The sequence below is a fragment of the Oryctolagus cuniculus genome, chromosome 2 (assembly GCF_051225735.1).
Source record: "Oryctolagus cuniculus isolate XC-2025 breed Fujian yellow rabbit chromosome 2, ASM5122573v1, whole genome shotgun sequence".
NCBI classification, from domain to species: domain Eukaryota; kingdom Metazoa; phylum Chordata; class Mammalia; order Lagomorpha; family Leporidae; genus Oryctolagus; species Oryctolagus cuniculus.
Genome location: NC_142868.1, coordinates 139,640,710 through 139,667,547, shown reverse-complemented (window position 1 = coordinate 139,667,547; position 26,838 = coordinate 139,640,710). Strand labels below are relative to the sequence as shown.

At 41.0% G+C, this 26,838-nt stretch overlaps 1 protein-coding gene and 1 pseudogene across 2 annotated transcripts; both read right to left on the bottom strand.

Moving 5' to 3' along the window:
* Positions 1–534: 534 nt before the first annotated feature.
* DNAAF10 (dynein axonemal assembly factor 10) lies at positions 535–26,767 on the bottom strand. 2 transcript variants are annotated; one of them, XM_002709829.6, is made up of 8 exons: positions 26,267–26,767; positions 18,501–18,601; positions 16,052–16,182; positions 12,978–13,079; positions 9,417–9,532; positions 8,612–8,746; positions 4,492–4,589; positions 535–1,492 (listed from the first exon to the last, which is right to left on the bottom strand). In XM_002709829.6, the coding sequence occupies exons 1-8, from the start codon at positions 26,447–26,449 to the stop codon at positions 1,285–1,287; spliced, it is 1,074 nt and encodes a 357-aa protein (XP_002709875.3). In that variant the 5' UTR covers positions 26,450–26,767; the 3' UTR covers positions 535–1,284. The 2 variants fall into 2 exon arrangements, with proteins under 2 accessions (XP_002709875.3, XP_089182475.1); XM_089326349.1 differs by having other exon boundaries at positions 26,380–26,542.
* Positions 24,438–24,513, bottom strand: LOC127490386 (U4 spliceosomal RNA; annotated as a pseudogene).
* Positions 26,768–26,838: the final 71 nt, after the last annotated feature.

Here is a 26,838-nt window from a genome sequence, read left to right as displayed (position 1 = left end):
TCTGTCTCTCTCTCACTGTCTGTAACTCTGTCAAATAAATAAATAAAATCTTTAAAAAAAAAAAAAAGAAATATAGGTACTTATCCTTTTTGACTTAAAACTCTATTTACACTACCAAATTAAAGTGATCTAAGAGGGATTTTCACAAATTTTCCAAGTTTTCATTGAAAACTAAAAACAAACAAACAAACAAACAAAAAAACCCAGCAGCGATATGGTTTTTTGTAAGTTCACATTAATTTTTACTTTTATGATAAGAGAGCAGCATTGTTTTATAAAATATTTGGGGAACTGATGCTCATCTTCTGAACTGAACAGTCCAAACAAATGACTCTCCCCGAACCCCTGACATAACCAAAACTTTCCATGTGACAAATGTTCTAGGTGGCTCTGTCCTCTTGAATGCAGGTGGGGAAGAGGAAATTTCAGAAGTGTGATAAACTCTGTGCTTCAGGGGCTTAGCTAGTAAGCATACAATGATCATTAAAAAAAAAAGTGAATGAAGAAGTTCTCATTAAACACTTATAAAGCAAATAAAAGTGATGATATTGACTTTATTAACAATATTAACAGAACTAAAGCTTCCATAGCTTTCAGAAACACAAGTTTATAGTCATCGAATATATTAAAAAAGATTGGCCAAAAATAGGCCTACAAAACTCCCATAATCTTGAACATCTCACCTTCATATGCAGTAATCAATAACCAAAACTGCTACTGACTTCACTCCTGTATTGCAGGTAATAGACAGGCCTTTGTAAATCACTGTTTCATTTCGAGTTATACTGTTGGACACAGCCTGACAGTTCCACTTTGGTATTTTATAAAATAAAGCTCGCTGACACTAAAATCTCTTACAATGTAGTAATGGAGGTTAACTCACAGTTTTTTCCCAAGGCAAACTACTCGAAACCAAATGCAGTGATTCCTAGCATCACGTTATCAACACTGAAACACACCGCCAGTGTGAGGATAAAATGTGGAACACAGAGTAAACCTGAAACATGTTGAAATATTGACAACTACTGACTTTGTATTGGAAATGGAGATGGGGTTAAGACCTGGTCCTGGGGTTCCCATACACGACAGCAAGCCAGCGTGTGGCACGCTCACGAGCACACCCAGGGTCAGGCTGGGGCTGGCCTGGAGGTTTGCCTCTGGGGCCTTTGTTCATGAGCCAAATCCAAATCTGGTCAATGCAGGTCAGGGGAGCCCAGCATTAAGATCCACATCTTAAACTCCATGTACGTCCCTCCGGAAGGTTTCAAGTCCGAAGTCTTCAGATCAGAGTGTGTGGAGTTTTGTAACAATCAGTACTCTCACCACTTGGTCAAATGAACTACAGACGCAGAGGCCTCTTTTATCCGGACTCCAATCCAGACTGGAAATGGGCTGGGTCGATAACGTCACATTCTGCAGGAGGCTGACGGAGCCCGCAACTCCCATGTCTACTCCCTCAGAATCTTTCTTTGACCGTCGAACAGGGTATTCACTGAAAACAAGATTGAAGCGGTCAGGAGAGATCAATCCTCGCATTCACCATTCCAGTTTGACACATACACTTCAATGACACTATTTTGATTCCTAAGTTGGTTACTGTAACTAATAATCTTTATACTGTTGAGTTGTATGCAAATAAAAAGACACTATTCCATCCTCAACCCAAGCCCCAAAACATCTCACAAAGAAGGGTTAGTTTTACTAAAATCCTCTAGATATTGCTTTTATTCAACATACACCTGTATTTCCTGCATTTTCTCTTTTTAATATGAAAATATTAAAGAATGTGAGGTTGATCTAGCATTCTTTAACAAATGTACCTGGTGCTGTTAATAACCTTTCATTGTAATTCTTCTCTAAATTTGGATTGCTATTCAGCACAGGCAAACAATATATGCAAAACGAAAGCTGTGGTAACATCCACGGAACCTCATCTGATCAGAATGGAAACTGACAGTGGAGCTCCACCTTACAGATCCAAACCTGAGGACCTTCTGTGTACCATTTATGTGGGAAGCTGCTGCTCGGTGTAGATTTTAGACTTTTTAAACATCATTGCTTCAAAGAAGGAACAAACGATTCTGAGAACATTGGCTTATTTTTTTCAGCTGAAGATATAAATGTATAAAGTAAGAAGAGCTGAAATGTAACAACTCATTGACATGACCTGGTCTGACCAATCTGAGAGGGGAGACAGAAAAAACAGCCCTCTTTTTAAGAGGCGTGGGATACAGAAGGAGCTGGTGGGATATGGAGGGACCCCTCCTCAGAAGGCCTTTCCAAGCTCCTACGCATCCATTATGACACCTCCTTCACACCAAAATGCTCGTAAAGGACAAGAGTTTAAGAGGCACAAAGCAAGCAAGGAGAGCAAAAATGGTAAGAGAAGCAATAGGCAGATAACTTAGTATTAGATAATCTTGCCCTCTTAGAGCCTGCAAATTATTTTGATTGAAAGAATAAATAGTCTACCTACAGATGTTTTTCGGATACCTCCTGGTAAAGCCTGTAGCTATTTAGTCTTTAAAAGATAACATAAAGACTTTTTAAAAATCTCTCATGTTTTCTATTAGCTTAAAGGTGTGTGTGTGTGTGTGCATCTGTGTTTCAAATACTCAAAAGAATCAGCATATTGGGGATCATTCAAAGAAACAAATGCTGAATAACTAGATGAGCTCTTCTAGGAATTCTTAAAGCCCTCAATAGAGGGGGCAGTGCTGTGGCGTAGCGGTAAAGCTGACCCCAGCAACGTGGACATCCCATATAGGTGCTAGTTCGAGTCTCGGCTGTCCTACTTCCAATCCAGGTCCCAGCTAATGGACTGGGAAAGCAGCAGAGGGTGGTCCAAGTGCTTGGGCCCCTGCACCTACATGGGAGACCCAGAAGAAGTTTCTGATTCCTGGCTTGGGTCAGCCTGGGCCAGCTCTGGCCATTGTGGCCATTTGGAGAGTGAACCAGAGGATCTCTCTCTCTCTCTCCCTCTCTCTGACTCTGTAACTCTGACTTTCAAAAAATAAAATAAATTTTTTTTAAAAAAGTGCTTAATAAATATTTATAATTTAATTGTATAAGCACCAAGGCAGACCAGTATATGGAAACAAAGCTAAGTATTTTTTTCTTAAACCAATTCTCTTTACTGGCCCAACCCTTGTCAGCAAAGCTCCAAACCAATGTGAAGATTAGACTAGCCATTCATCACAGGAAGGACTAAAGTTCACGTTGAGATAAATGTCTCATTTCTAATTTCACACAGAGCCAGCTTTACTGAGATCACAAAATCCATTATTCTGCTTGAAAATGTGTTCCTGTGTGGGTTACAAAGCAAACTGGAACCTGTTCTTCAAGTACTCAGCCTGGAGACTGTAAAGCAGTGGCATGCCGCTGCACGCTGCACAGGTCACCTAGAGGCACTGGCGGAGCCTGGCAGGGGCGGGGGAAGCATGGACTCATTAGGGAAGCTTGGGGGCAAAGCGCCTGGAAAAGGGGAATTCACACACGGCCTGCGTGCCTGGCCCAGTCTCCGAACACTTCTTTCTTTCTTGCCCACGGAAACCTCCTCATTCTGATCTAAAGCAGGCACTCCCAGTGTTTTGAGTCGGTTGGATCCCTACATACTTTAACAAGGTCTTTCCGAGAGTGTTTCAGAACCTCTCCTAGCTTCAAAAGGAGCTAACAGATAGAGAAGGATTCTGTAAATGTAAAAACCCCAGATATAGTAAGGCTGGTAGCTTTCTTCTTACATCATTAGCCAAACGTTATTTTTGAAAACTCCTTCGTTTATCGGCTTCTGTGTTTGTTTTTCCTGAGTGATTTTAGAGAAAGATTTCAGTTTTTTCCCCCTTCCAACTATATATTGTTTCATTAATAAAAGTATTCAGAAATACCATTCACGTTCCAATTTTTATTAAGTCTTTAAAACTAGCAGCTGACCTAGTACCTACCACGTGAGGGCCCTCAGTATTCAGGGCACAGGGTATGGGAACAGCCCTGAAGCAGAAAGCAAACCCTGTGAGAGGTTGGTCCTGGAGATGCTTTGCTTCTATGACAATGATGTTACCTGAATTTAGCCAGGGGAATGATCAGGATTGGAAGCTAAGTGTTCCCATCCCTTGCCTATCTTCTTAGGGTAACGCTCTAATAACTAGAAGACAATATTTGACAAAAGTCTTTGTTCAGATTTGTCACATTCTCAAAAATTATGATTTCAAAATCTATGAAAAGAACTGCTTCTTGTTCTGCAATAAAGACACAAAGTAATGACAAATATATTTGGTGTGTCAAAAGAAGGTGAATATTTACTAAGTATGAAATAAAGACTGAGTAAAGGGGAAAAAAAGCTTACAAAACAATAGTTATGTAACATCATGGAATTTAAAATCATACCAAAACGAAGAAAGGCACAGGAGGAAACAAGACAAAAAGGTTCAATCGAATCCCACTTCACACCCACAAGGAACCGCAAAGGGAGCAAGGCCCCAGGCAGACACTCACTATTTCCAGAGGTGAAGGCTGCCCGCGCCCCCGGCTGTCAGGAAGAGCTCCCTGTTCTGCGGCAGGTGTCGGACCTGCCACACCGTAGACTTGTGGGCCTAAACAGGATGAGAGGGACACATTGGTTTATATGCTGAATGGTGCCTTCAAAGAGAGGCCCTGGGAATAAAGCATTTTTACTACTACACCTTTGGCTGCTATAGAAATAAGTAAGCCTTTTTTTTTTTTTTTTTTTTCTGGGTAGTCTCTTTATAATGGCTACACAGATTTATAGGGGCCCATCAGAAACTAGAAAGAGCACCATTTTTCTTTATTGCTTTACGAAACAAAGTGCTGCTTGATTAAAACAAAAGAAAGATAAAAGTCCGTTGAAGTTTACAGTACCATATAAATTATGAAGGTAGATTTTATACCTTTAAATATCTCCAGCTCAGATTGAGGGAAAAAATACTCAAACTACAAAAATTTCTTAAGGAAAAAATGAAGACTGGATCTTTTAAACTTTTATATTTATCTTCATTTTTTTGAAGGGCAGATGGTGGGGAGGGGGCAGGAAGAGACAGATAAAGAGACAGACACGGTGACGACTGACTGAACACCGAGAGGGAAACCTGTTGGAGTGAGGTGGACACTATGGGAAACGGTGGCTTGATCAGCATAGCCCTGACTGTTAATGAACAACTAAATACATTATCCCTCTTAGTAGTTTTTTTTATCTGTTCTACTTAATATGACTGGTTTAGATCTGTAATTGATGCACAGTTATTCTTAAGTGTTGAAAATTAACTGAAATGTGAATCCTGTTGAACATGGTGGTGGGAATGGGAGAGGGAAGAGATGTATAATTTGGGACATGCTCAGGCTGACTTGCCCCAAGTGGTGGAGTTGGAAGCATACCAGGGGATTCCAATTCAATCCCATCGAAGTGGCATGTACCAATGCCATCTCACTGTTCCAGGTGATCAGTTTCAATTCACAGTTGGTCATGGTGAAGGGACTGGGAGTCAAAGGGAGCACATAGACAAGTCTAGTACCTGCTAACGCTAACTGATGGAGTAAATAAAGGGGAGAGTGATCCAACATGGGAAGTGAGATACTCAGCAGACTCATAGAATGGCAGATGTCCTAAATAGCACTCTGGCCTCAGAATCAGCCCTAAAGGCATTCGGAGCTGGCTGAAAAGCTCATGAGAGTATTTCAGGCATGGAAAGCCAAGACACTCTGGCAAAAGATCTCTGCGAGTGAGATCCCAGTGGAAAGAACAGGTCATCAAAGAAGGAGGTACCTTTCTCTGAAGGGAGGAGAGAACCTCCACTTTGACTATGACCTTGTCTAAACAAGATAAGAGTCGGAGAACTCAGAGGGCTTCCATAGCCTTGGAAACTCATGACTGGAGCATAGGGAGATTACTGATGCCATAGACAGGAGTGTCAATTGGTAAAGTCAACAACAGGAGTCACTGTGCACTTACTCCTCATGTAGGATCTCTATCCTTAATGTGCTGTACATTGAGATTTAATGCTATAACGAGTACTCAAACAATATATTTCACTTTGTGTTTCTATGGGGGTGCAAACTGTTGAAATCCTTACTTAATGCATACTAAACTGATCTTCTGTAAAAAAAAAAAAAAAAAAAAGAAATTATCAATTCCCAACTTGACTCTCACTGGGATTAAACATGACAATAGGTCTGATCTGATTTCATCATCATTTAAAAAAATCATCTATTATTTTTCACTTTATGTTTCTGTGTGGGAGCAAACTGTTGAAATCCATACTTAATGTATACTAAGCTGATCTTCTGTATATTAAGATAATTGAAAATGAATCTTGATGTGAATGGAAGGGGAGAGGGAGTGGGAAAGGGGAGGGTTGTGGGTGGGAGGGACGGTATGGGGGGGAAGCCATTGTAATCCATAAGTCGTACTTTGGAAATTTATATGCATTAAATAAAAGTTTAAAAAAAAAAAAAAAAAAAAAAAAGAGACAGACAAAGAGAGGGAAAACAGACCTAAACACTGGTTCACTCCCCAAATGCCTCCAAGAGCCTGGGCTGGACCAGGCCAAAGCCAGGAGCCTGGAAATCAGCCTGGTTCTCCCACGTAGGTGGAAGGGACCCAAGTACTGGAGCCACCACCTGCTGCTTCCCAGGGTTGACGTCAGCAGGAAAACGGATCAGAATGGGGGAAGAGGGTCTGGGATAAAAATCCTGGTACTCCAATATGGGATGCAGGCATCTTAATCACTGCGCCAAATGCCTATCTGAATTTTAATTCCTGCAAGTCTTTAGTTTCACGGCAGAACTGCGTGGAGAACATACAACATTCCCAGTTACAGGCTGAATTTTACCTTGGAGGTCCCAGAACAATATTTTCACTGTATTAGCATTTGCTTGTCTGGTCTTCAAGATAAGGGACACAATGACTAAAGACACTGTTTACAGTCATAATAAGTCAATGCCTTTAGCGGTCACATTAAACTAAAAGATTAAAAAACAGCAAGGTTAGCACTTTGTCAGCACCTCAACAGTAGCCCAGTAAATCCATCCTAGCAATGCCATATTCACCATGGAGGAACTTGAAAAAAAGACAGAGGGAGGAAGAGAAAGAAAGAAGAAGAAAGGAAGGAGGGGAATGAGTAAATGACTTCTATTTTATACAAGCAGTGAGGCTGGCTGACTTGATCTAAGCCACACTTGCACACTTCACATCTTAGTGATCAGCCTTGACACTTGATCTTAAGTCTTTCTAGAGAACTTCCATTAGCAGATAAAAACACATACTTCAAAAAACACACTTTACGTGCATGAGAATTCCCAAGTGATTCCACTTAAGCTATTGAAACTTATTTTGTCTTTTCTTTAACTTCTCTTTTTCTTCTGGAAATTGAGAAAAACACTAAAAGCAAGTAGGGAAATGACCTCTTAACATATATGAGAGTCACTTATACGACAGATTTAGCAATTACTGGATTAACTAAAAATAACAATCAAATTTTCGAGAGGTTACTATTACAGATAATGTGCTGCAAATTATATATGGAATACAACTTAGTAAAGTCCTGTATATTGGTGCTAGATAGTTAATATATTCTGCAATGACAAAGGCAAAAAATTATAATTTATAGCTACTTGTTAAGAATTCAGTTCATCAGGCAATGATGGTAATTTATACACAATAATAAGATAAAATAGGAAGATCTGAGACATCCTAATGAATCCATGGAGGCAGGAGAGGGAGAAGGAAGGAAAGTCTCACTTCTTAAGCAACTGATTTTTTTTCTTGACATGAAACTACCAATCTCTAACTGATCTTTTACTTATATGTGTGGCTCGAGTCGCAGTTCCAGCCCACCTCTTGCGAATGACAGGACATTTCAGCATCGATCTTATGTAATCCTTCACTGTTTTCTTGTTTTTTGTTTTTTTTTTTTTAACTTTTATTTAATGAATATAAATTTCCAAAGTACAGCTTATGGATTACAATGGCTTCCCCCCCATAATGTTTTCTTGGTTTTTAACTAGTATTTTCCTGTAGTCAGGTTTTCCTCATCTGTTTTCCAATGCTGCAATGCCAGGTTTCCCTGTAAACTACCTCGACTACTATTTAAAACAAAGCAATGTTAGAAATAAATAAGCATTTATGAACACCTGCTATGTATCAATTACAGAAATGAGCTCTGTAAATAATTTCATGTAAACAGCAAAAAACATTAAAAAATAAAATGTGATGAAATAGCATAATGTATATATACTGATCTATTTTGAAAAATACAGAATTAGGTATCAGAACAAACACGTATTTATCAGAAAACATCAGGTTGGGTTTTGGCGATCCAATTTTTCACCTTAGCTAGTTTTTTTTTTTTTTTTGTAATTGCTGCTATACTGCAAAATCAGATTCCTAGCTAACTAAGATCTTTATTCAAGAAGTCTAAAGTTGATAAACTTTGGGAAAGTACTCTTTGCACAGAAAACTTGTCAAGATCCCACAAGAATGTATCAAAAATAGCTTCCTTCACATAAAGACCTGGAAGGAACCTTGGTGACTCATTCTATTTATCCATCTAAAACAAGCCATCACTCCTCTTCATAGAAAGACATTTCTCCTCATATTTACCTTTTCTGAAACAGAGGCAAAACCCTTGGTTGGATGCTGTGTTCTCATGTCAAAAACATGGAATTTTCCTTCCAGAGATGTAGCTACTAACTTATTCATACTTATGTCTTTTCTGTCAAACTCCAAGCTGCACACCTGAAAAGAGAACATATTTATTACTGATAGTCTCCTCATTTTTACAAAAGAGGCTCTTTGAAGCTAAGTAAAAGAGCTTTATAATGATCAAATCATGTGAAAGCACTTTTTAAACAACCATTCTGTCTTTTCAATCAATACTGCCAGTACTGTTAGTGTAAAGAAATTTCTCCCCTGTTAATAAACAAAGCCATCTTGCCTTCCCATGTTCAGTGGGTGCATTTGGAAAGTCATAATGCAGCTTTCTCCATTCTTTTAGACAGTTCAGGAAGGAACCACATTCTCTACCAAAGGTGCACAACTCAGGAACCAAAAACCTGAGGGTACTCAGGGAGGCTAATGCTACTCCTGGCTTCCTGAACCTAGCAAGAGAAGGCCTCTCGGTTGCTCGTTTTGTTAGCACACTGCATGACCCAGAGGGACCACAGAAAGCTCTTAGGGGCAGGTCACTCCCTGGCACTGTACAAACAGGATCAGGGTGTGTGTTCACTTTCCGAAGAGAGGACTCATGGTTTTTATAGATTTTCAAAGGAGTCTGACCCCAAAAGCTTAAGAACCGTTGGCAGAGGGGTTGATGAGATGGGTTAATAGAGCTACTTTCTGTTTGTAGTGGTTCAGAGGTGGCTGATGACATGCTCAAAGAAACCAGCAAGCACTAGAATGCAATTACCCCATTTTTGATGTTTGTCTCCCACCGTAATGACATATTTCTGAGGTCAAAGAGTTTGATATCCCCGTTGTCATAGCCAGCACAAACCACACGTTCTTCCTGATTGTAAGCATTGCCTGGAAATCAAGATAACAACATTTCAGATCTTTATCATGCTAACATAAATGCTGCAAAAAAAGTGTTCTATGAAACTGTACAGAAAACTCAGAGCAAAACAAGATGTTTAAAACTCACACTGGATGGGAATCCTATTTTATCAGCCATACTGGGACATCAAGGTTACTAATTTGATATCTAATGGCCCTTTTTTTGTAAATAAAGCTCATTCACTGAAAATCTCTACTGAAGAGCTATGTGAAAGTATTTACTAGATTCTAAGTTGAAAGAACATGCTCTCCATATACTAAATATTCACAGACGAGCAGCTCAACTACGAGGGGTCTACAAAAGTCCATGAAACATGCATGCTATGAAAAAAAATATGGTATGCATGGATCTCAAAAAGTTTTTGCACCAAAATAATGTTTTTGTTTTGTATTAAAAAAAAAGTTTTACCTATGTATTTATTTGAAAGAAAGTCATGAGAGAGAAAGAGAGAGAGACAGAGAGAGAGAGAGACATGGCTCTTCCATCTATATTCCCTAAATGTCTGCCACAGCTGGGGCTGTGCCAGGTGGAAGCCAGGAGCCTGGAATTCCATCCGGGTCTCCATGGAGGTGGCAGGAACCCAAGGCCTTGGGCTATCATCTGTTACTAAGTGGGTGCATCAGCAGGAAGTCAGCTCAGAAGTTGAGGCAGGACTAAATCCCAGACACTTCAGTATGGGATGCAGGTGTTCCAAGCAGAGGCTTAACCCATTGTGCAAACACTCACCCTTAATTCCATATTTTCATGAACTTTTGAAGTACCCTCATACATTTAAACATAGAGGGAGGTGTGGGAGGATAAACAGCTCTGTTTCTCATTACTTTCTTTGGCAGTAACTATATTTGAAAGCCAACAGCAACTACTTTAAAACCTATTTTGCAAAATGTTGTTCTAGTGTTATTCTGTCTCTGCCAGGAGATCTGAAAGATAAGGCATGCTGGGACATATTTTTAGTGATGTGGATGATCAATACCTAAATTCATCCTACTAGCATTTAGTCCCTGAGTTCCTCTTGATGAGGAAAGAGTTTTAAGTGAGAGGGTGGCCCCTGTCCCTGTGTGAGGCCTTGGTTCTCTGCTGCTCCAACTTCTTCTTCACAAACTCCAGCCCAGAATTTCCATGGTGAACTCCCCCTGTCTAGTCCATGGGCACCTTATACTCTCAGGCACCAATCTGAACTCTGCCTTTCCTTACAACCATCCCTACCCCTGGGAACTCACTAACATCAATCAATAACATCATTCACCGGACAACCAGACTTAACATTCAGTCATTTTGGACAAATCCTTTCCCTTGTTCCTTGTATTAAGGAAAAAGAAAATGCCAAATTGTATTTATTCTGCCACAACACGCACATTATCTTCTGACTCCTCGCCTCTGCTCCAGTCTTGTTGCTTCTAACCTATGTCTTGCCTGGAATACCACAAAAAGTGCAGAGCTCATATCCCCTGTGCCACTCATCTCTCCCCGCGATACATCACCAGTTAATTTTCCTACAGCTTGGATCACGTCTCATCTATGCAAAAACCCCAGGCAAGCTCACAGCTACCTCCGGGCCATTCAAATGCCTCTGGCGAGGGTCCAGCACCATCCCTAAGACTATTCCACCCACCATTCCCTCTGCCTATGTTCTTGAGCACTGCTCAGTGGTTGAAGTCCTGTGTATTTTTAGTCCGGACTCAAAATGGTCTTCCTGCCCAGTCACCTCTCTCTGGATTCCTTCTGCGTTTCTCCCTGCCTCCTCTTATCACACTTCACATAAACATCAGGCCCTCTTTTCTAAACCATAAGCTTCTTGAGGTTAAAATAAGTTTGTTTCACATTTGCACACACACAGTAACTTGTACATAGTTGGCATTCATAAAAAATTGTCATATTAATGGACTTTTAAAAAATTTAATGTCCTATAGTTCAAATTATACTTACAACCCTGAGATCAACAATGAAAAGGTTTTAACAAGTCCAAAGATAATTACTTTTCCATTCTGACACCAATTTTAAAATGGTCATTCTAAATACTGACCCTGAAATTTCTCCCCAAAGTGCATACATTTTAAGTTCATATCTCCATATAATAACTTATTTTAAAAATTGGAAATATGAAATTTTTCTGATTCAGTAACAGCCCAAAAGCAACATTAAAAAGTTAAAAATAGTCCAGGATAAATCCTGTTCTTAATGCCAATTATCTATGTAAGATAATAATACTAAGAAAAAGAGGGAAGAAAATTCTATGGCCCATATCTTGTAGCATCAAAAAGTAATTTAATTTTGGCAGTAGCATATTTTCAAGGGCAAGTGCCAATTAGAGCCCTATCAGTTAATATTGAGTATATTAATAGAGAAATAGTTATCAAAATGATAAGAAATAATTCTGCAATGGAGTAACTATTTCCTAAAAAACCACATATTCTATAAAAAATGTGATGTAGGCGCTGGCATTCTGATGCAGTAGGTTAGACTGGGTTAACACCAGCTGCTCCACTTTTGATCCAGCTCCCTGCTAACACACCTGGGAAAAGCAACAGAAGATGCCCAAGCGCTTGGGCCCCTGCCGTCAATGTGGGAAACCCAGGTGAGCTTCCTGGCTCTGGCTTTGGCCTGGTCCAACCCTGGCCCTGGCAGCCATGTGGGGAGTGAACCAGTGGATGGAAGATCTTTCTCTCCCTCTCTCTCTGTAACTCTACCTTTCAAATAAATAAATAAATCTTTAAAAAAAAAATGTTAATACAAGATTAGGTTACCATATGCATCTGAGATTCTGTTTAGCTCCAGTAATGGCACTAAACTAGGTTAATACTGTCTAAACAGAAGCACATTTTATTTTTTTATTTTTATTTTTTTAATCTGAACAAAACTCTTTATTTGAAGATGTGCCGTATAAAACAGTGCCGCGTGTGTCCCGGCTTTGTGTCTGTGTGGTGGAAGTTGCACCTGTTCTGAGGTCTACAGAGTCAGCATCATGGCAGAGAAGCACATTTTATTAACAACAAATGTTTTTGAATACTTCATAATGCAAGCATGATTCTAACATGTGTACACTTTCAGTTTTCACAGTAACACCATCAAGTAAATTCTAGTATTAGCACCATTTTGTAGATGAAACAACCAAGCATCAGAAGTGAGGTGGGTAGCTTGTCCCAGCAAATAGTGGAGCCTGCCATTCACTCTTTGCTTCACTATACTCTGTGAGCAGTCCACCAAACAAGCCCTGGGGCCATCACTCACTGCCTCCCAGAGTACGCACCAGCAGGGCTGTATCTCTGCCTTTCAAATAAATAGGAAATAAAGAATTTTTTTAAATTAGAAAGAATAGCCACAACACAGCTTGTCCAGAGACGATCAGGATTCTTCTGAGGCTGTGGACCTTTCACCATCTGATCCTTAAAACCCAAGCGTTGCTCAGTAACTCACCAAACGCCACAGTCCAGCAGTCTCTCTTGTGTTCCCCTTGTACAGGCTCCATGTTAGCAACAGGGTCATCTTTCTGCCTCGGGTCCCACACCTTCACAGTTCCTGTCATGGATAAAAGTAAGGTGGCAAAATGCAATCGGGAATGGTCATGTTTCTTTCCCACATTCTCTTCCTACGGTGTGTACATGGCAACAGTACAGATGTTTATGACGTCTGAAAAATATTCTAGTTTCTCCAACTTCTAATTAGTTTGAAGTATGTATTTGATATCAAAGATATGACTCCTATGTTACTGTCTGACTTGATTGCCAAATTAATGGACACACAGAAAAGCAACAGCTGTTCCTAGGTTATCCACAAGCTATTGATCAGGCAAACACAAATGTCACATAATTCAAATCATGCCCTCTGTTCTTTGAGCCTAAAACAAACTAATGTATTATTTAGAATTATACTGGTGTCATTTTAAAATTTTTTCCTTACTATCTGTGTAATCACTGATGCTTTTTAAAATTTTATTTTTTAAAGGTCAGTTTTGATTTGAAGGGGAGGTGGGGGGTAGAGATAGCTGGAAAGATGGATGGATGGATTGATAATCTTGCCAGGCCAAACCCAGGAACCAGGAACTCCACTAGGATCTCCCAAATGGGCGTCAGGGCCCGAAGAGCCATCCTCTGCACAGTAACAGGGAGGCAGGCATCCTCTGCACAGTAACAGGGAGGCAGGCGTCCTCTGCACAGTAACAGGGAGGTGGATCCAGAGGCGGGCAGCCGGGACTCGAGCTGGCCCTCCAGTGTGGGATGGCAGAATTGCAGGCAGCAGCTTAGCTTGCTGTGCCACAGCCTTTCTTACACAAGGCTCCAACGTTTCTTACACAAGTGAGTATACTCTAATGTTTACTCTATGGTTTCTATATGGGGTTTTAGAGTATTACTTCATGTAATACTCTATAGAGTACTATCCTAATATTATTTTAATAGAGAATTACTTCATGTGGGAGACCAGGAGGAAGCACCTGGCTCCTGGCTTTGGATCCCATATGGGTGCTGATTCTACTCCTGGCTGCTCCTCTTCCCATCCAGCTCTCTGCTATGGCCAAGGAAAGCAGTAGAAAATGGCCCAGGTCCTTGGTCCCTGCACCCACGTGGGAGATCCGGAAGACGCTCCTGGCTTCTGGCTTCGGATTGGCACAGCTCTGGCCATTGCAGCCATCTAGGGAGTGAACCAACAGATGGAAGACTTCTGTCTCTACCTTTCTCTGTAACTTTCAAATAAATAAAATAAAATAAAATAAAAATAAATAAATAAAAATAAAATAAAAGGCTGCCTTAAGAAGAAAAACATTTCTCACAAATGTTAACAAGAGGTTATCTTACACGGTAAGGTTTATACAAATTGATAAGATGTACAGTAAGTGTCCAATAGCTAAATGAACAAAGAATATAAACAGACAACTCACAAGCCAAAACCAACTAACAAACAAAGACAAAAGTTAATACAAGTTAGAATGGAGTACTGTTTTATCTATAAAATTATGGGAAAAAAGGAAATCAATGCTACTAGGGGAGGTTGGAAATCTACTTCATGTATTGTACCTGACAACGTCACAGATACTTTGGAAAGTCTAACACTAAATTTTAAGAACCATAAAATGTTTATTCCAAAAGAGTTACATAAATGACAACAATCATTTCTTCATTACTTTTAAACCAGTCTCACAAAACAATAAACTTAAAGTACACTGAATGCTTATCAACAGTGGCATGGGTAAGCACATTGACACAGTCATATAATGGAATATTATAGTTCTTAAAATAATACGAAAACTGGAAACAGCAGGATTTATACATGACAAAACATTAAATCAAGAAGGATATGAAATTATATTCATACTGCTAAATATACAAAATGGTATATAAAACTGGAAAGGCAAATAAAAATCTAATGGTTGGGGCAGTGTGATAAATTCAGTATTATTTTGCCTTCTATGTTCCATATTGCTTTTATGATTGGAAGAACAACTGATTTTCTTTTTAAAGATTTATTTTCTTTCTAAAGATTTATTTTCTTTATTTGAAAGGCAGAGTTACCAAGAGAGGGAGGAGAGAGAAAAAGAGAGGGGTCTTCCATCAGTTGGTTCATTCCTCAAATGGCCACAACGGTCAGGGCTGGGCCAGTCCAAAGCCAGGAACCAGGAACTTCTTCTGGGTCTCCCATGTGGGTGCAGGGACCCAAGCATTTGGGTCATCTTCCACTGCTTTTCCAGGTGCATCACAGGGAGCTGGATCAGAAGTGGAGCAGCCAGGTCTCAAATCGGAGCCCATATGGGATGCCAGCATTGCAGGCAGTGGCTTAACCTGCTATGCTACAGTCCCCGTCCAGAACAACTGATTTCTAAAACACAACTGCTGTTAACTATTTTAAAATGATATATTTATATTTTAAATCAGTTTCCTCATGGTCTTGAATAGTTGTTAAAAAACTAGTCCAACCAAGGTACCGAGTCTCTCGTGCATCCCTCACGAAGCCATACAAACTGCGATTCGGTCACAGTCATTCCAACCAGTACTGGCCACAGCAGATGAAAAAGGCCAGGAGTGCCCTCTATCACACCCAGTGCGGGGAGCTCGGAGCGCCCTTGGAGGGCTCTACCACACCCAGCACGGGGAGCTCGGAGCCTCAGTTTCCAACCAGCTGTCAATATGACAATTTTCACAAGTACTAATTCTGCTTTTTAAAAAAAGAAAATGAAAAGCTGCCACCCACATTATATCGTCAGCTGCCTCAAAAACCTGTAAAGACATTTTAAATCCTTCAAGGTTCAGAGGAAACTACCATTGTTAGTTGAACTAACTTGGTACTAAAATAGTGCGTGCTATATGCCTCTATCTCAAAATGCCCCAAAGTCTGAAACGACTGAGGGATACGCCATCCAAATTGCCTATGAAAAGAGCAGAGGCAAAACTGTTGATGTCATGGTCAAGGCAATGCGGTAGGGGCGGGGAGGGGATTGCCATATGGACAGCAGGCTGCACAGAGACTTCGTTTTAGACGCACAGACTACATCGACTCACCATCTCGACTGCCAGTCACAATTTCAGGGGCTCCTTCGCCGACTCCCAGTCCACCCACCCCATCAATGGTGTTGATGATTTCTTTATGGCCCTTTACCGAATACACTGGCACCTCTGGGGCTTCCAAATTCCTAGACAACAAACACAGCCTCTTACTTACACAAACCTTCAATTCCACTAATAAAATATAAGAACACACATCATACCCGGATTTTTGTTTAAAAATAAAGGTTCTGCCACAAAGGTAACTTACATACTTCTAAATTTTTCTTTCCATTTAAGTGACTTTTAAGTGCCCAGTGAGAACTGTGATTATTAAGCTTGGAACTCACACGCCTGAGCCCATTTTACCTACTGCTCTTCAGAGAGGATCTATCTAGGACTTCCGTGTCGGAACTACCAGGTGGGCTTGTTAATAACTGCAGGTTCACAGGCTTGTCCCTAGACATAATCAGTCAGGATCTCTGGGATGGTCCCCAGGCTGCTGACTAGCTGGTTCCCTGAAGTCTGATAACCAGTGCTTCGAACAAGGAGTGCATCCAAAGTGATTTAGGCTGTTTCCAAAGTAGGCCTGGGTGGCTTGACCTTGAACCCCTTTTGAAGGATATGAGTACTATCTATGTTGTACATGTTTCTTCCTTCACTGTGCATTATTATTTTCTTATTGATTTTCCAGACTGACACAGTATGAATTTCAACGTCTCATCATACTGCTTACAACGAATACAACAGCAGGCCAGGCTGACCTTTGCCTACTTCATAGTTCAGTGAGAGGCATTCAGGAAAGGTGTTCAGCCTGTCTGCTTGCTTCTACACTGCAGGGGAAGGTGATGAGCACTTGGCCAGGCTGCACTCATCCATACCTTTCTTGCCTCCCAGTGTTTCCTTCCTTCTTTCAATTTTCTATGGGAGCCTATTATTCACATTTCCCACAGTCAGTCAGATTCCAAAACTTATACATCTTTTTAAAAAGAGTGTGATTACTCATGAAATGTGATCCCAATGTATTATTAGGCCACAATTTATTTGTAAATTCTCACTAATCAAAGATCAGTGCTTCTTCAACCTAGCTTAGAGATGACGCTTACCTTGTGCCATCATCATGAAAGCATCAAGAGACTAAACAGGACTCTGGTCTGTTTTATCATTTTTTTCAGATTTTAAAACATTACTTTTTATAAACATGGAATTATAAGACTTGTAAGACTTATGAATGAAAGTAAGTTGTTAATACCTATTCCACACTAGGAAACTCTATTAGGAAGATGGTTAACCATTATATTTGCTGCATATTCTTTTGTTGAAACATATTTATTTATAAAAATAACATTCAGACTGGCTTCTCTCCCAATATGTCTCAAAGTATATAACATGAAATATATATGAACAGATGAGTAAGTGATGATTTAATTAATTGAAAAGTTAAAGCAAGAGGAAATTGAAATCATTTCATTCTGGTTTATATAATAATTTTAAAATAAATTAGAATAATAATTCCCATGAAAAGTAATTAAAGGGGAATTTAATTCATCATTCAAATTTAAATATGAACAAATAACTCTTAGGCGAGATATAAAAATAAAAGGTATTTTGCACAATTGTGATTTTTCTGGTCCTAAACAGGTTTACTTTGATTTGTTTGTCACATGTGTTCACAAAATAGTGTGCTTAGATGTTATTAAAACATTAAAAAAACCAAAATTTAAAAGGTATTGGAAGTTCTACATTAAAAATAACTAAAACAAGCAAAAACTGAAGGAATCATTTTATAATGCCAAATCTTTTTGTTGAAATGTAAACAATCTAATTTTTCCATGTTATATATGTGCATTTTTGTATATTGTATCCTTAAAGATAGAGACTAAACCTTTATAAATAAGACCACTAAATGCTGGCACCAAACAGCACATGTGATAATAAGTATTGATAAAATAATTCAACATGTCTAAAGAAAAATAAGTATTTTTCTTATACTTTTTTCCCCCACGTGATCAGCAAGGAGACAGAGAGCTACCATCTGCTAGTTCAGTCCTCAAATGCCCACAACCTGCAAGGGCTAGAGCCAAAACTAGGAATACAATCTAGGTCTCCCATATAGGTAGACAGGAACCCAGTTACTTGAGCCATCACCAGTGCCTCCTAAGGTCTTCATCAGCAAGAAGCTAGAGTTAACAGCCAGACCCAGGAAGGGAACTGAGGCACTCCAGTGTGGAACACAGGCACCTTAATACCTAGGCCAAATGTCTACTCCAGCTCAGCATTTTTTAAAGACTAAGTTTGAATATGAAACCCAGAAACATATATTAAAATAATTCTAATATTTTATAGTTAAAATTAACTAAGGAAAGAAACATTTAAAAATTAAAATTCTATTTTTCAGGGAAAGAGTAGTAAGACTATAGAAGAAATGGCTTATCGCATCTCTCCAGATACTGATTAAATAATTTACCATATATGAAGATTTCCACCAAAGTCTCCAGTCGCCAAGTGTCTCTGCTGTAGAGATGCTGCACCAAATGTTCCACATTTAATGGGCTTGGCTTTTTCAATCTTGATGGAAGGAAGAGGTGATACATTATTTATGTTAGCAGTTATTTATAATCCACAATTTTAATGGCTCAATTATGGGACTTATATAAGATATATAATATAAAAGGCAATGAAAAATAAAAATGGTCATGATTTCCATTTTGTCATTTTTCCACTGTTTCAAAGTATATAACTGTCAAAAAGAGCTCTGTCTTTCCTCTCACTTCAGTGATGAGACATTCAAATGCTGACAACTCTACCATCTCCACTGGTTAGCAAATATTAAACTTCCAACTTTTTAAGAAGATTTTATTTGAAAGGGAGAGTTACAGAGAGATCTTCCATCTGTTGGTTCAGTATGCAAAGGGCCATAATGGCTGGGGCTGGGCCAGGCCGAAGCCAGGAGCCTGCAAGTTCCAACATTTAAGGTGATATTCTGTAAGATCTTCAGTGGAAAGGGGATCATAAGGAAGATGCTATTCCTTCCAGATGGCTACAAGAGCTAAGCGGCTCATGTGTCTTTTATAATTTCCCTTGCAGAACCTTACAAACTGAAGATGTGGGGCCAGCTCTGTGGCATAGCGGGTAAAGCCACTGCCTGAAGTGCCGGCAGCCATATGGGTGCTGGTTCGAATCCTCACTGCTCCACTTCCAATCCAGCTCTCTGCTGTGGCCTGGAAAAGCAGTGGAAGATGGCCCTTGGGCCCCTGCACCCATGTGGAAGACCTTGGCTCCTGGCTTTGGATGGGCTCAACTCTGGCCGTTGCAGCCATTTGGGGAATGAACCAGCAGATGGAAGACCCCTCTCTCTCTCTCTCTCTCTGCCTCTGTAACTCCACCTTTCAAATAAATAAATAAACCTTTAAAAAAATTATACAAACTGAGGATGTTAATGTCCCACTTTTTCTGAGCACTTTTCAATGCAGATTTCTAAACCTACACGAATCAAGGCACTTCCATTAGTTTGTGTTGGCCCACCTTCTGATTCCAATTTCTCCACCCCAAACTCTACCTGCCAAGGACACTAAAATTCCTCTTAGAGTCTAGATGCTTTTCCTGCTAAGTTGGCCCTGGAGATTTTGGAATTTGTAGTTAAATAAGGCCATTGCATCACACCACACTCTTGCACTATCATAACACCTTCCATTATGCACGCGTGCACACACACACACACACTCGCATTACTAAAAGTCTCAGCAGGGCAAAATTATTATTCCTTGTATTTAGTTTCTTAATCTTCAAAATTTTTAATTGTTAATGTTTACAAAAGTATCACCTGTTCCCTCTAAAAATTCGAATGCAACAAATCAATGAAATAGTGAATCCCTTTAACACTCCAGAAGCAATCTCCATTCTTCTAGACCTTTGCCTACACATTTGCAAACACTTAGGTTTGCAATCTTTTCCTTCTGCAGAGTTCTCCTGTTTCCAGGGCATCTCCCCTGGTAAGTGAGCCAATCTTCTGTCCTCCCTTTAGGGTTAGCCTGTCTCAAATAATTTCAAAAAAAATTTTCATACAGGCTATGTTATCCATATAGGGTATACCTAGCAATTTTCAAAGTAGAAAAGAAAGTTAACCTAAGACAAACTATATGTGGACTTTCCTATCCTAATTAAAAAAAATAACATTATATAGTGCAAGGCTTAGAAACTCCTGGACACTGAACTTTTTCACTATTTGGGAGCTGGATAAATAAGAAGTTACAATGTCAGATCTGAAAATAAAGTATCAATAGCCTCCTTGGGATTGTCCAGTAAACAAAATCAGCCATCTACAATAACATGATGATAAAAGACTATATTCCTGAGAAGCACAGAAACACCAAATGCTGATTTCTCAAAGCATGAGTGGTCTGCAATGGCATAGGCTGTTCACTGCTTCAGAACACTGACAATTTCTTTTCCTTTTCCTTTTTTTTTTTTTTGATAGAGTTAGACAGTGAGAGAGAGAGAGACAGAGAGAAAGGTCTTCCTTTCTGTTGGTTCACCCCCCAAATGGCCGCTACAGCCGGTGTGCTGCACTGATCTGAAGCCAGGAGCCGGGTGCTTCCTCCTGGTCTCCCATGCAGGTGCAGAGCCCAAGCACTTGGGCCATCCTCCACTGCACTCCCGGGCCACAGCAGAGCTGGACTGGAAGAGGAGCACCCGGGACAGAACCCAGCACCCCAACCGGGACTAGAACCTGGGGTGCCGGCACCACAGGCGGAGGATTAGCCAAGTGAGCCGCGGTGCCAGCCTATTTTCCCAATTTCATCAAAGAGTATCTTGAAATAGAGCAACACGGAGGATCAACATTTTGTCAACTTAACAAAGCAGGTGCCAGCTCCATACTACTTCTGTTCTGCTCCCCTCTCCCCAGGATTAAAGGACCTGAAACAATTCATTAGTGGTACAGCCCTTGTCACTCTGAGGACATAGCTCTAGGGTTAACTCAGAGTCCCGACTACGCCCATTCATGGAATGGCCACCAAGCCCTGGCTCCCATTTGTCTCCCATGGGGCCTGGGCCTTGCCCAGCTCTACACGGAAAGAGTTGACAATGGCTTTCCAGTTCTGAGGCAAGAAGCTGGCGGTCCTGACGGGCAGGAACGTGGTTCCAACGGCATTGAGGATCAGGTACTGCAGGGGCACTCATGTCACCTACTGAAACAACCCTCTGGAAAAACCCTTCTCAGAGAAGCATGGAACATCGGTTGCTCACGGTCTTCCCAAGTGGCTACAGCATCCTGCTTCCTGTACTTCTGTGCCATGGAGACCCCTGATGAGGGGTTTTCTTCTCCCTGGGCCATGAAAGAGGTAAGCACTAACCTCCAGTTCTCACTCCCTATGGTAAGCACACAGCTCATCTAAGACTTCACTCAGTAACCCTTTCCTCCCCGTGTTACTCCTGTACCTAGCTCCTGCTTGTAAACCTTGAGAACACACTGATTTTTTTGGTGCCAACATGAAATAATAGGATAATTTAAAAATGCACCCAAAACAAAATGGATTTGCATTTCTCAATTTTTAAAGTTTTCTTCAAATAAAATTGTAGCTTATTTGTTATAAAGTGGGGGCTATCATTGTGATGTAACTGATAAAGCTGTCTCCTGTGACCCCTTGGCATCACCTATGGCCCACTGGTTCATGTCCCAGCTGCTGCACTTCCGATCCAGGTCCCTGCTAATGGCTTGGGAAAGCAGCAGAGGATGGCCCAAGTGTTTGGGCCACTGCCACCCATGCAGGAGACCTGGATGAAGCCCCTGGCTTCTGGCTTCAGTCTGGCCTGGTCCTGGACGTTGTGGCAATCTGGGGAATGAACCAGCAGATGGAAGATCCCTTTCTCTCTGTAATTCTGACTTCCAAATAAATAAATACATTTCTTAAAAATAAAGTAATAACAAATACTAGCATATGAACACACCAATAAGAAAACAGAAAAGAGGACTTCAAAACCTTGTAATATATAGATCTGAATATGGAGTCAGATTTGTCTGCTGAAAAACTCATCCTTGTGCACTGATACGACTTGACCAATGTCCTGGTGTTTCCAAAACAGCACCGCCGTGTGCAGATTCTCCAACACCTGCGCGTGTGGAAGAACTGCTACCTTGGATGGAGACAGCAAACTGAGACCCAGTCTATTTCCTCAGAGGTCTTCTATCAGTCATTTCTACACTGGTCATTGCACGCATTCTAAAAGGGAGTCTTTATTACACATGTACTGGAAAGAAATAAAATGTACCTACATGCAGAAACACAAACTTACAGGAGTGGCACCAAAGCCTGTGGAATACAAAATGTGCAAGGCTCTTGGAAATCTGGCCTTGTCTGTCTGTTCCTTGCTTTTCCCCTTCTACTTCACTCCAGCAACAACAGGGTCATTTCCATCTCCAGGCACTGGCATCTGCTGTTCCCACTGCTTGGGCTGCTCTTTCCATCGGCCTCCCTCCTTCTTTCAAATCTCAGAGAACTTCCCTGGCCTCCAATCTGCAGCTGGACGCTCAGATCACGATCACCCATGCTCTTTAATCTTCTTTATTGTACTTAGCAACAAACTTACTTTCTTCACTCCATTATCTATTTCTTCCCCTTCTAGAATGTGAGCACCATAAGAGCAGGGCCTTGTCTAGTAACCTAGTAAGTTGCATCCATGCGACATCTGTTGAATACAGGTGTGACTGACTCTTCATTTCACAGCTGTACCAGATGGAAGCACACGGTACTCTGCTTCCCTAGCTCCCTCGTGTTCTCTTCTCTGTTGTATTAAAGGAACACAAAGAGATGCATAGAACCCAGTGGACGGTTGTGCAAGAACTAAACTCAATATGTGAACATATTAGCACCTTATGACTGAGTACAGCAAGGAGTGTAACTTAACTCAGCAGTTAAGTGAACTGCACTGTCCAGAGGACTTAGAGAAGACCCATTTCCTCTCTCCTCAGCCATTCATGAACTTCGTCATGGTCCTCAAATTAAAAGACTACTGAAAGCTTACTTTTTATAGTACCCAAAAGGGATCCTTCTCTGCTCCTGTTAGATATTTAACATACGGAAAAAGAAAAGAGGAAAAGAATTCAGTGGCAACTTAAAATTACTAGAAAACGGATTAAGTTTTGCAAAAATTGTTCCACAAAGAAAATGAGCTCACTGTAATCATTTTTGCTTTACCATACTCAAAATGACCATCAGCGATGGGCACACTGACCTCATGGTTGGTTTCCTCTGCGACAATAACACGTTCACATGATTAAAGGAGCCCATGATTGATAATTCCCAGGAGAGCTATTTTTGTTCTATCTGTGGGTGGGTCTAGTACAGCTTGTCAGTATTTCCTCCTCCACATCCTGGCACTAGATAATTAACATGAAAAGGTTTAGTCAACCAAATGCTAACAAGCAGTATATTCGTAGCACAGGGGCTACAAAAGCAGAACTTTATTCCCTTATCACTAATTTTGATAGTCAAAACATCCACAACCATGCTTCCATTTCTCAGGGCCATCCCTAGTCCATATCCTTTGTGCCAATTAGACAAAAAAAAAAAAAAAAAAAAAAAAAACCTTCCCTTAGAGGGTGGAGTTGTACACACACACATAAGGCCTGATGAAAAAGAGATGGATTTCAGCTCCCCAACACGTGGCCAGACAATCTTGTAGGTACAACAAACTGCTCAACTGGACGTGGAGGCCCTCCCCTCCGGGCCCTAGCTGTCCTTTTAGTATTGAGATAGGGAAGCCATCAATGAAGACTGGTTTGCTTCTGTCACTCATTTTTTATCTTAGAGGCAAGAGCTTGGGAGCACTTGACTTAGTGTGGCTCCATAGTGGTTAATCAGGTGTGCTTCCTAATATTTTAGTAAATAATCCAGCTAGCCCAGTGGCTCTCAACCTTGGTACTACTCTTTAGAATCATCTGGCAGAAGTTTAAAAAACCATGATGTCCAGGCCATGCTCCAGTGTAGACATACCATAGTACCACCGTGAGACAGAATTCCTAGGGTTGTATCAAAGCAGGATACTTGAAAACACACACACCTAACAACAACAATACACACTCAGGTGATCCTGATGCACAAGAAAGGGTGAGAATCATGGAATCTGTATTTAATCTATATTTTTTCCATTGCATAACCACAGCCAAATGAGTTCTTGGAAGTGGTTTTGTAACTGTTTTATCAAATTTTTAGAATTTAGGAGAAGGAACTATCCTTCAGGTATCACTGGTCCATTTTTTAGCACACTACCTTGAAAAAATAAGTTCTTGATAGATAATGTATGGTAGAATAAAAGAAGATGCAGAGGATCCTGATGAAAATATAAAAAGTAGTGATTCCTGGCAATTAGACTATGATGGTATTTTCTATTTTCTTCTTTTTCCTATTCATATTTTTAATTAGCAATAATTGTGCCTCGGATAAACCTTATTGGCTACAATACTGCCACTGCGCAAAGCTCCTATTCATATTTTCTAAACGTTCTATCATGAACACATACCACCTTTGCTAAAAATTTTTTTTTCCTAGACTTCCACAAGTATCTCAAGAGACAAAGAGTACCATTTCACTCAATGGAATAAGTACATTCCTGAAATGTGTACAAGTCATATATAAATGCTCTCTGGTTGAGGTTCAATTGGCATTTGCTACTAATATTTCACCTCTAAGTTTCTTTGCTATTTCAATGCTATACCAACTTAATTAATGATCAGTAAACCATTATGTAAATTTCTCAAGTTATATCCTATTTACAAACATACATCCATTCCTCCTTTTAATAAGTAATTTATTGAGTGGCTGCTCCTTACAAACCACACTCAAGAAAGGCACTGTCCTTACTCTCCAGGGGCTTACAATCTAGTGAGAGAAAAATGGAACCAACTGTATATTTCTGGTATAGATAGTAAGTCCTATAGGAATGCAATGTAAGGGAAAGTTGCTTTGTGTGAGGATCAAGAATTTCATACATCAGATAACCTGACCTGGATGTTACACTAGCAAAAGGTGACCATGACCTAAGTGATGAACAGCATAAGGAAAGGTGGAAAAGAGTAAACTATGTTTAGAAACTCTCCGTAGAAGGCTTGGCTACCAAGTGAACAAGAAAACAGGCATCCAGGGGAACCTGCAGTGGGGGCGGCCCTTACATACCCGCCCAGGTAGGCTTGCTTACCCAACTGTCCTCAGGCTTCCTATCAGCCGAACCCCAACCTCCTGCGAGCTGACGCTCCCCACGGAGCTCTCAACATCACTGCTGGTTTAGCCCATCCCAGACCTGAACTCCTGATTCTAACTGACCATCGTTCTCAGGCAACCCACACCAGGACATTTACAAAGCTGTAAAGTTGTTACAATACAAGTTGTCATGCACTCTTTTCACCAGTCATCTTTACAAAATTTGTAAATCTGTTTGCCACACTCTGAGGCCCTGCACTGATGTTTCCTTTTCACGTCCCACAGACCTTGCAATGTCTGGTTTCTGCTTATCCCTCGTTTCCTAAGGAGCTAGCCTTTCTCCCACCACTAAGCTTCCCCCGGGGGGCTTCCTTTGGAAATAACATCTTCTAGTGCTAATCTGCCCTAGGAAGTTTCTGCTCATCCCAAATCTGTTTATACTCTCACAGTGTTGTGTTACGAGAACTCATTTCGGTTTGCATTAAGGCATCTTCGTTGGTTTGATTGTTTAACTATCTCTCCATGAGACTGGGGTCACCTGCCATGCGCATGCCTGCGAACAACAGGCCCTCAGCTGACGCATGTCCCATGAATCAATGTTAGGTTGTCTCCTCCAAGTATTTACAGGCATCCGGGCGCCTGCTTCTTCTCTACTTCCATGAAAAGCACTTTCTAACATGGGCCTATTAACAGACTCCAAAACCAACTAGGAACAGCCCCCAAAGGCCCCAGAAGGTAGACAGGTCACTTCCTAGAGACCTCGCGCTGGACTGCGCTGAGGGGGCAGGAGGAAGCGTGTCGGCAGGGCGCGATGAACTAGCCCGCCGAAGAGAATTCAAGACTAGAAAACAAGTTTTTACGCCAGACGCATTCCTCAATCTGCGATCAGCTTCTCTGGTCCCACGAAGCTCGAGCTACGCTCTTGGGGAGACGCTGGACGAAGACTCTGGCCAAGACAGTTGCAGACCCCAGGATCCGCACTCGCCATCAAGGCAGTCCAGAACCTGGACCTGCGTCATCTCGACCCGGCACCCACCTCCCGAAGCAGCTTCAGGTCCCCGTGCTGGATCTCGTACAGCTGAATGACGCCGGTGCCCCGTGCGAAGTTGCCCACGGTCACAAACTTGGCGCTGCACGGCACCCACTTACAGTCAAACACTGTGTAGTTGAGGCTTTTCTGGATATGGGCGATGACCTGAGGCTTCTCGAAGGCCGACATGGTCCAGCCGATTTCGCCTCCCGCAACCGCAAACACCAACCTGGAAACCAGACTCCAAACACAAATTAAGTTTGTCTCTCCCGCTAGCCGTACTCGGCCCCTTAACGCTCGAGCAACTTGGATTTAGTTATCTCCGACGTGCCGGATGCGATGCTGAGATTGCATAAGACGTTTCTTCACAGAAAGCTAAAATCTGATTATATCCCTTAAACGCAGTATTTAACACATACGTATTATCGATGATGAAACACTTTGGCTGTTAATGGAGCGGCCGGAGAGCGACCACAAGAATCAGGCATATCTTAAGACCGCCCACACGGGTATGATTCAGGTCCCCAGCGTGGGACTTCTAAGGAAAAGGGGCGGAGCCCTATGCTTGATTGGCGAAG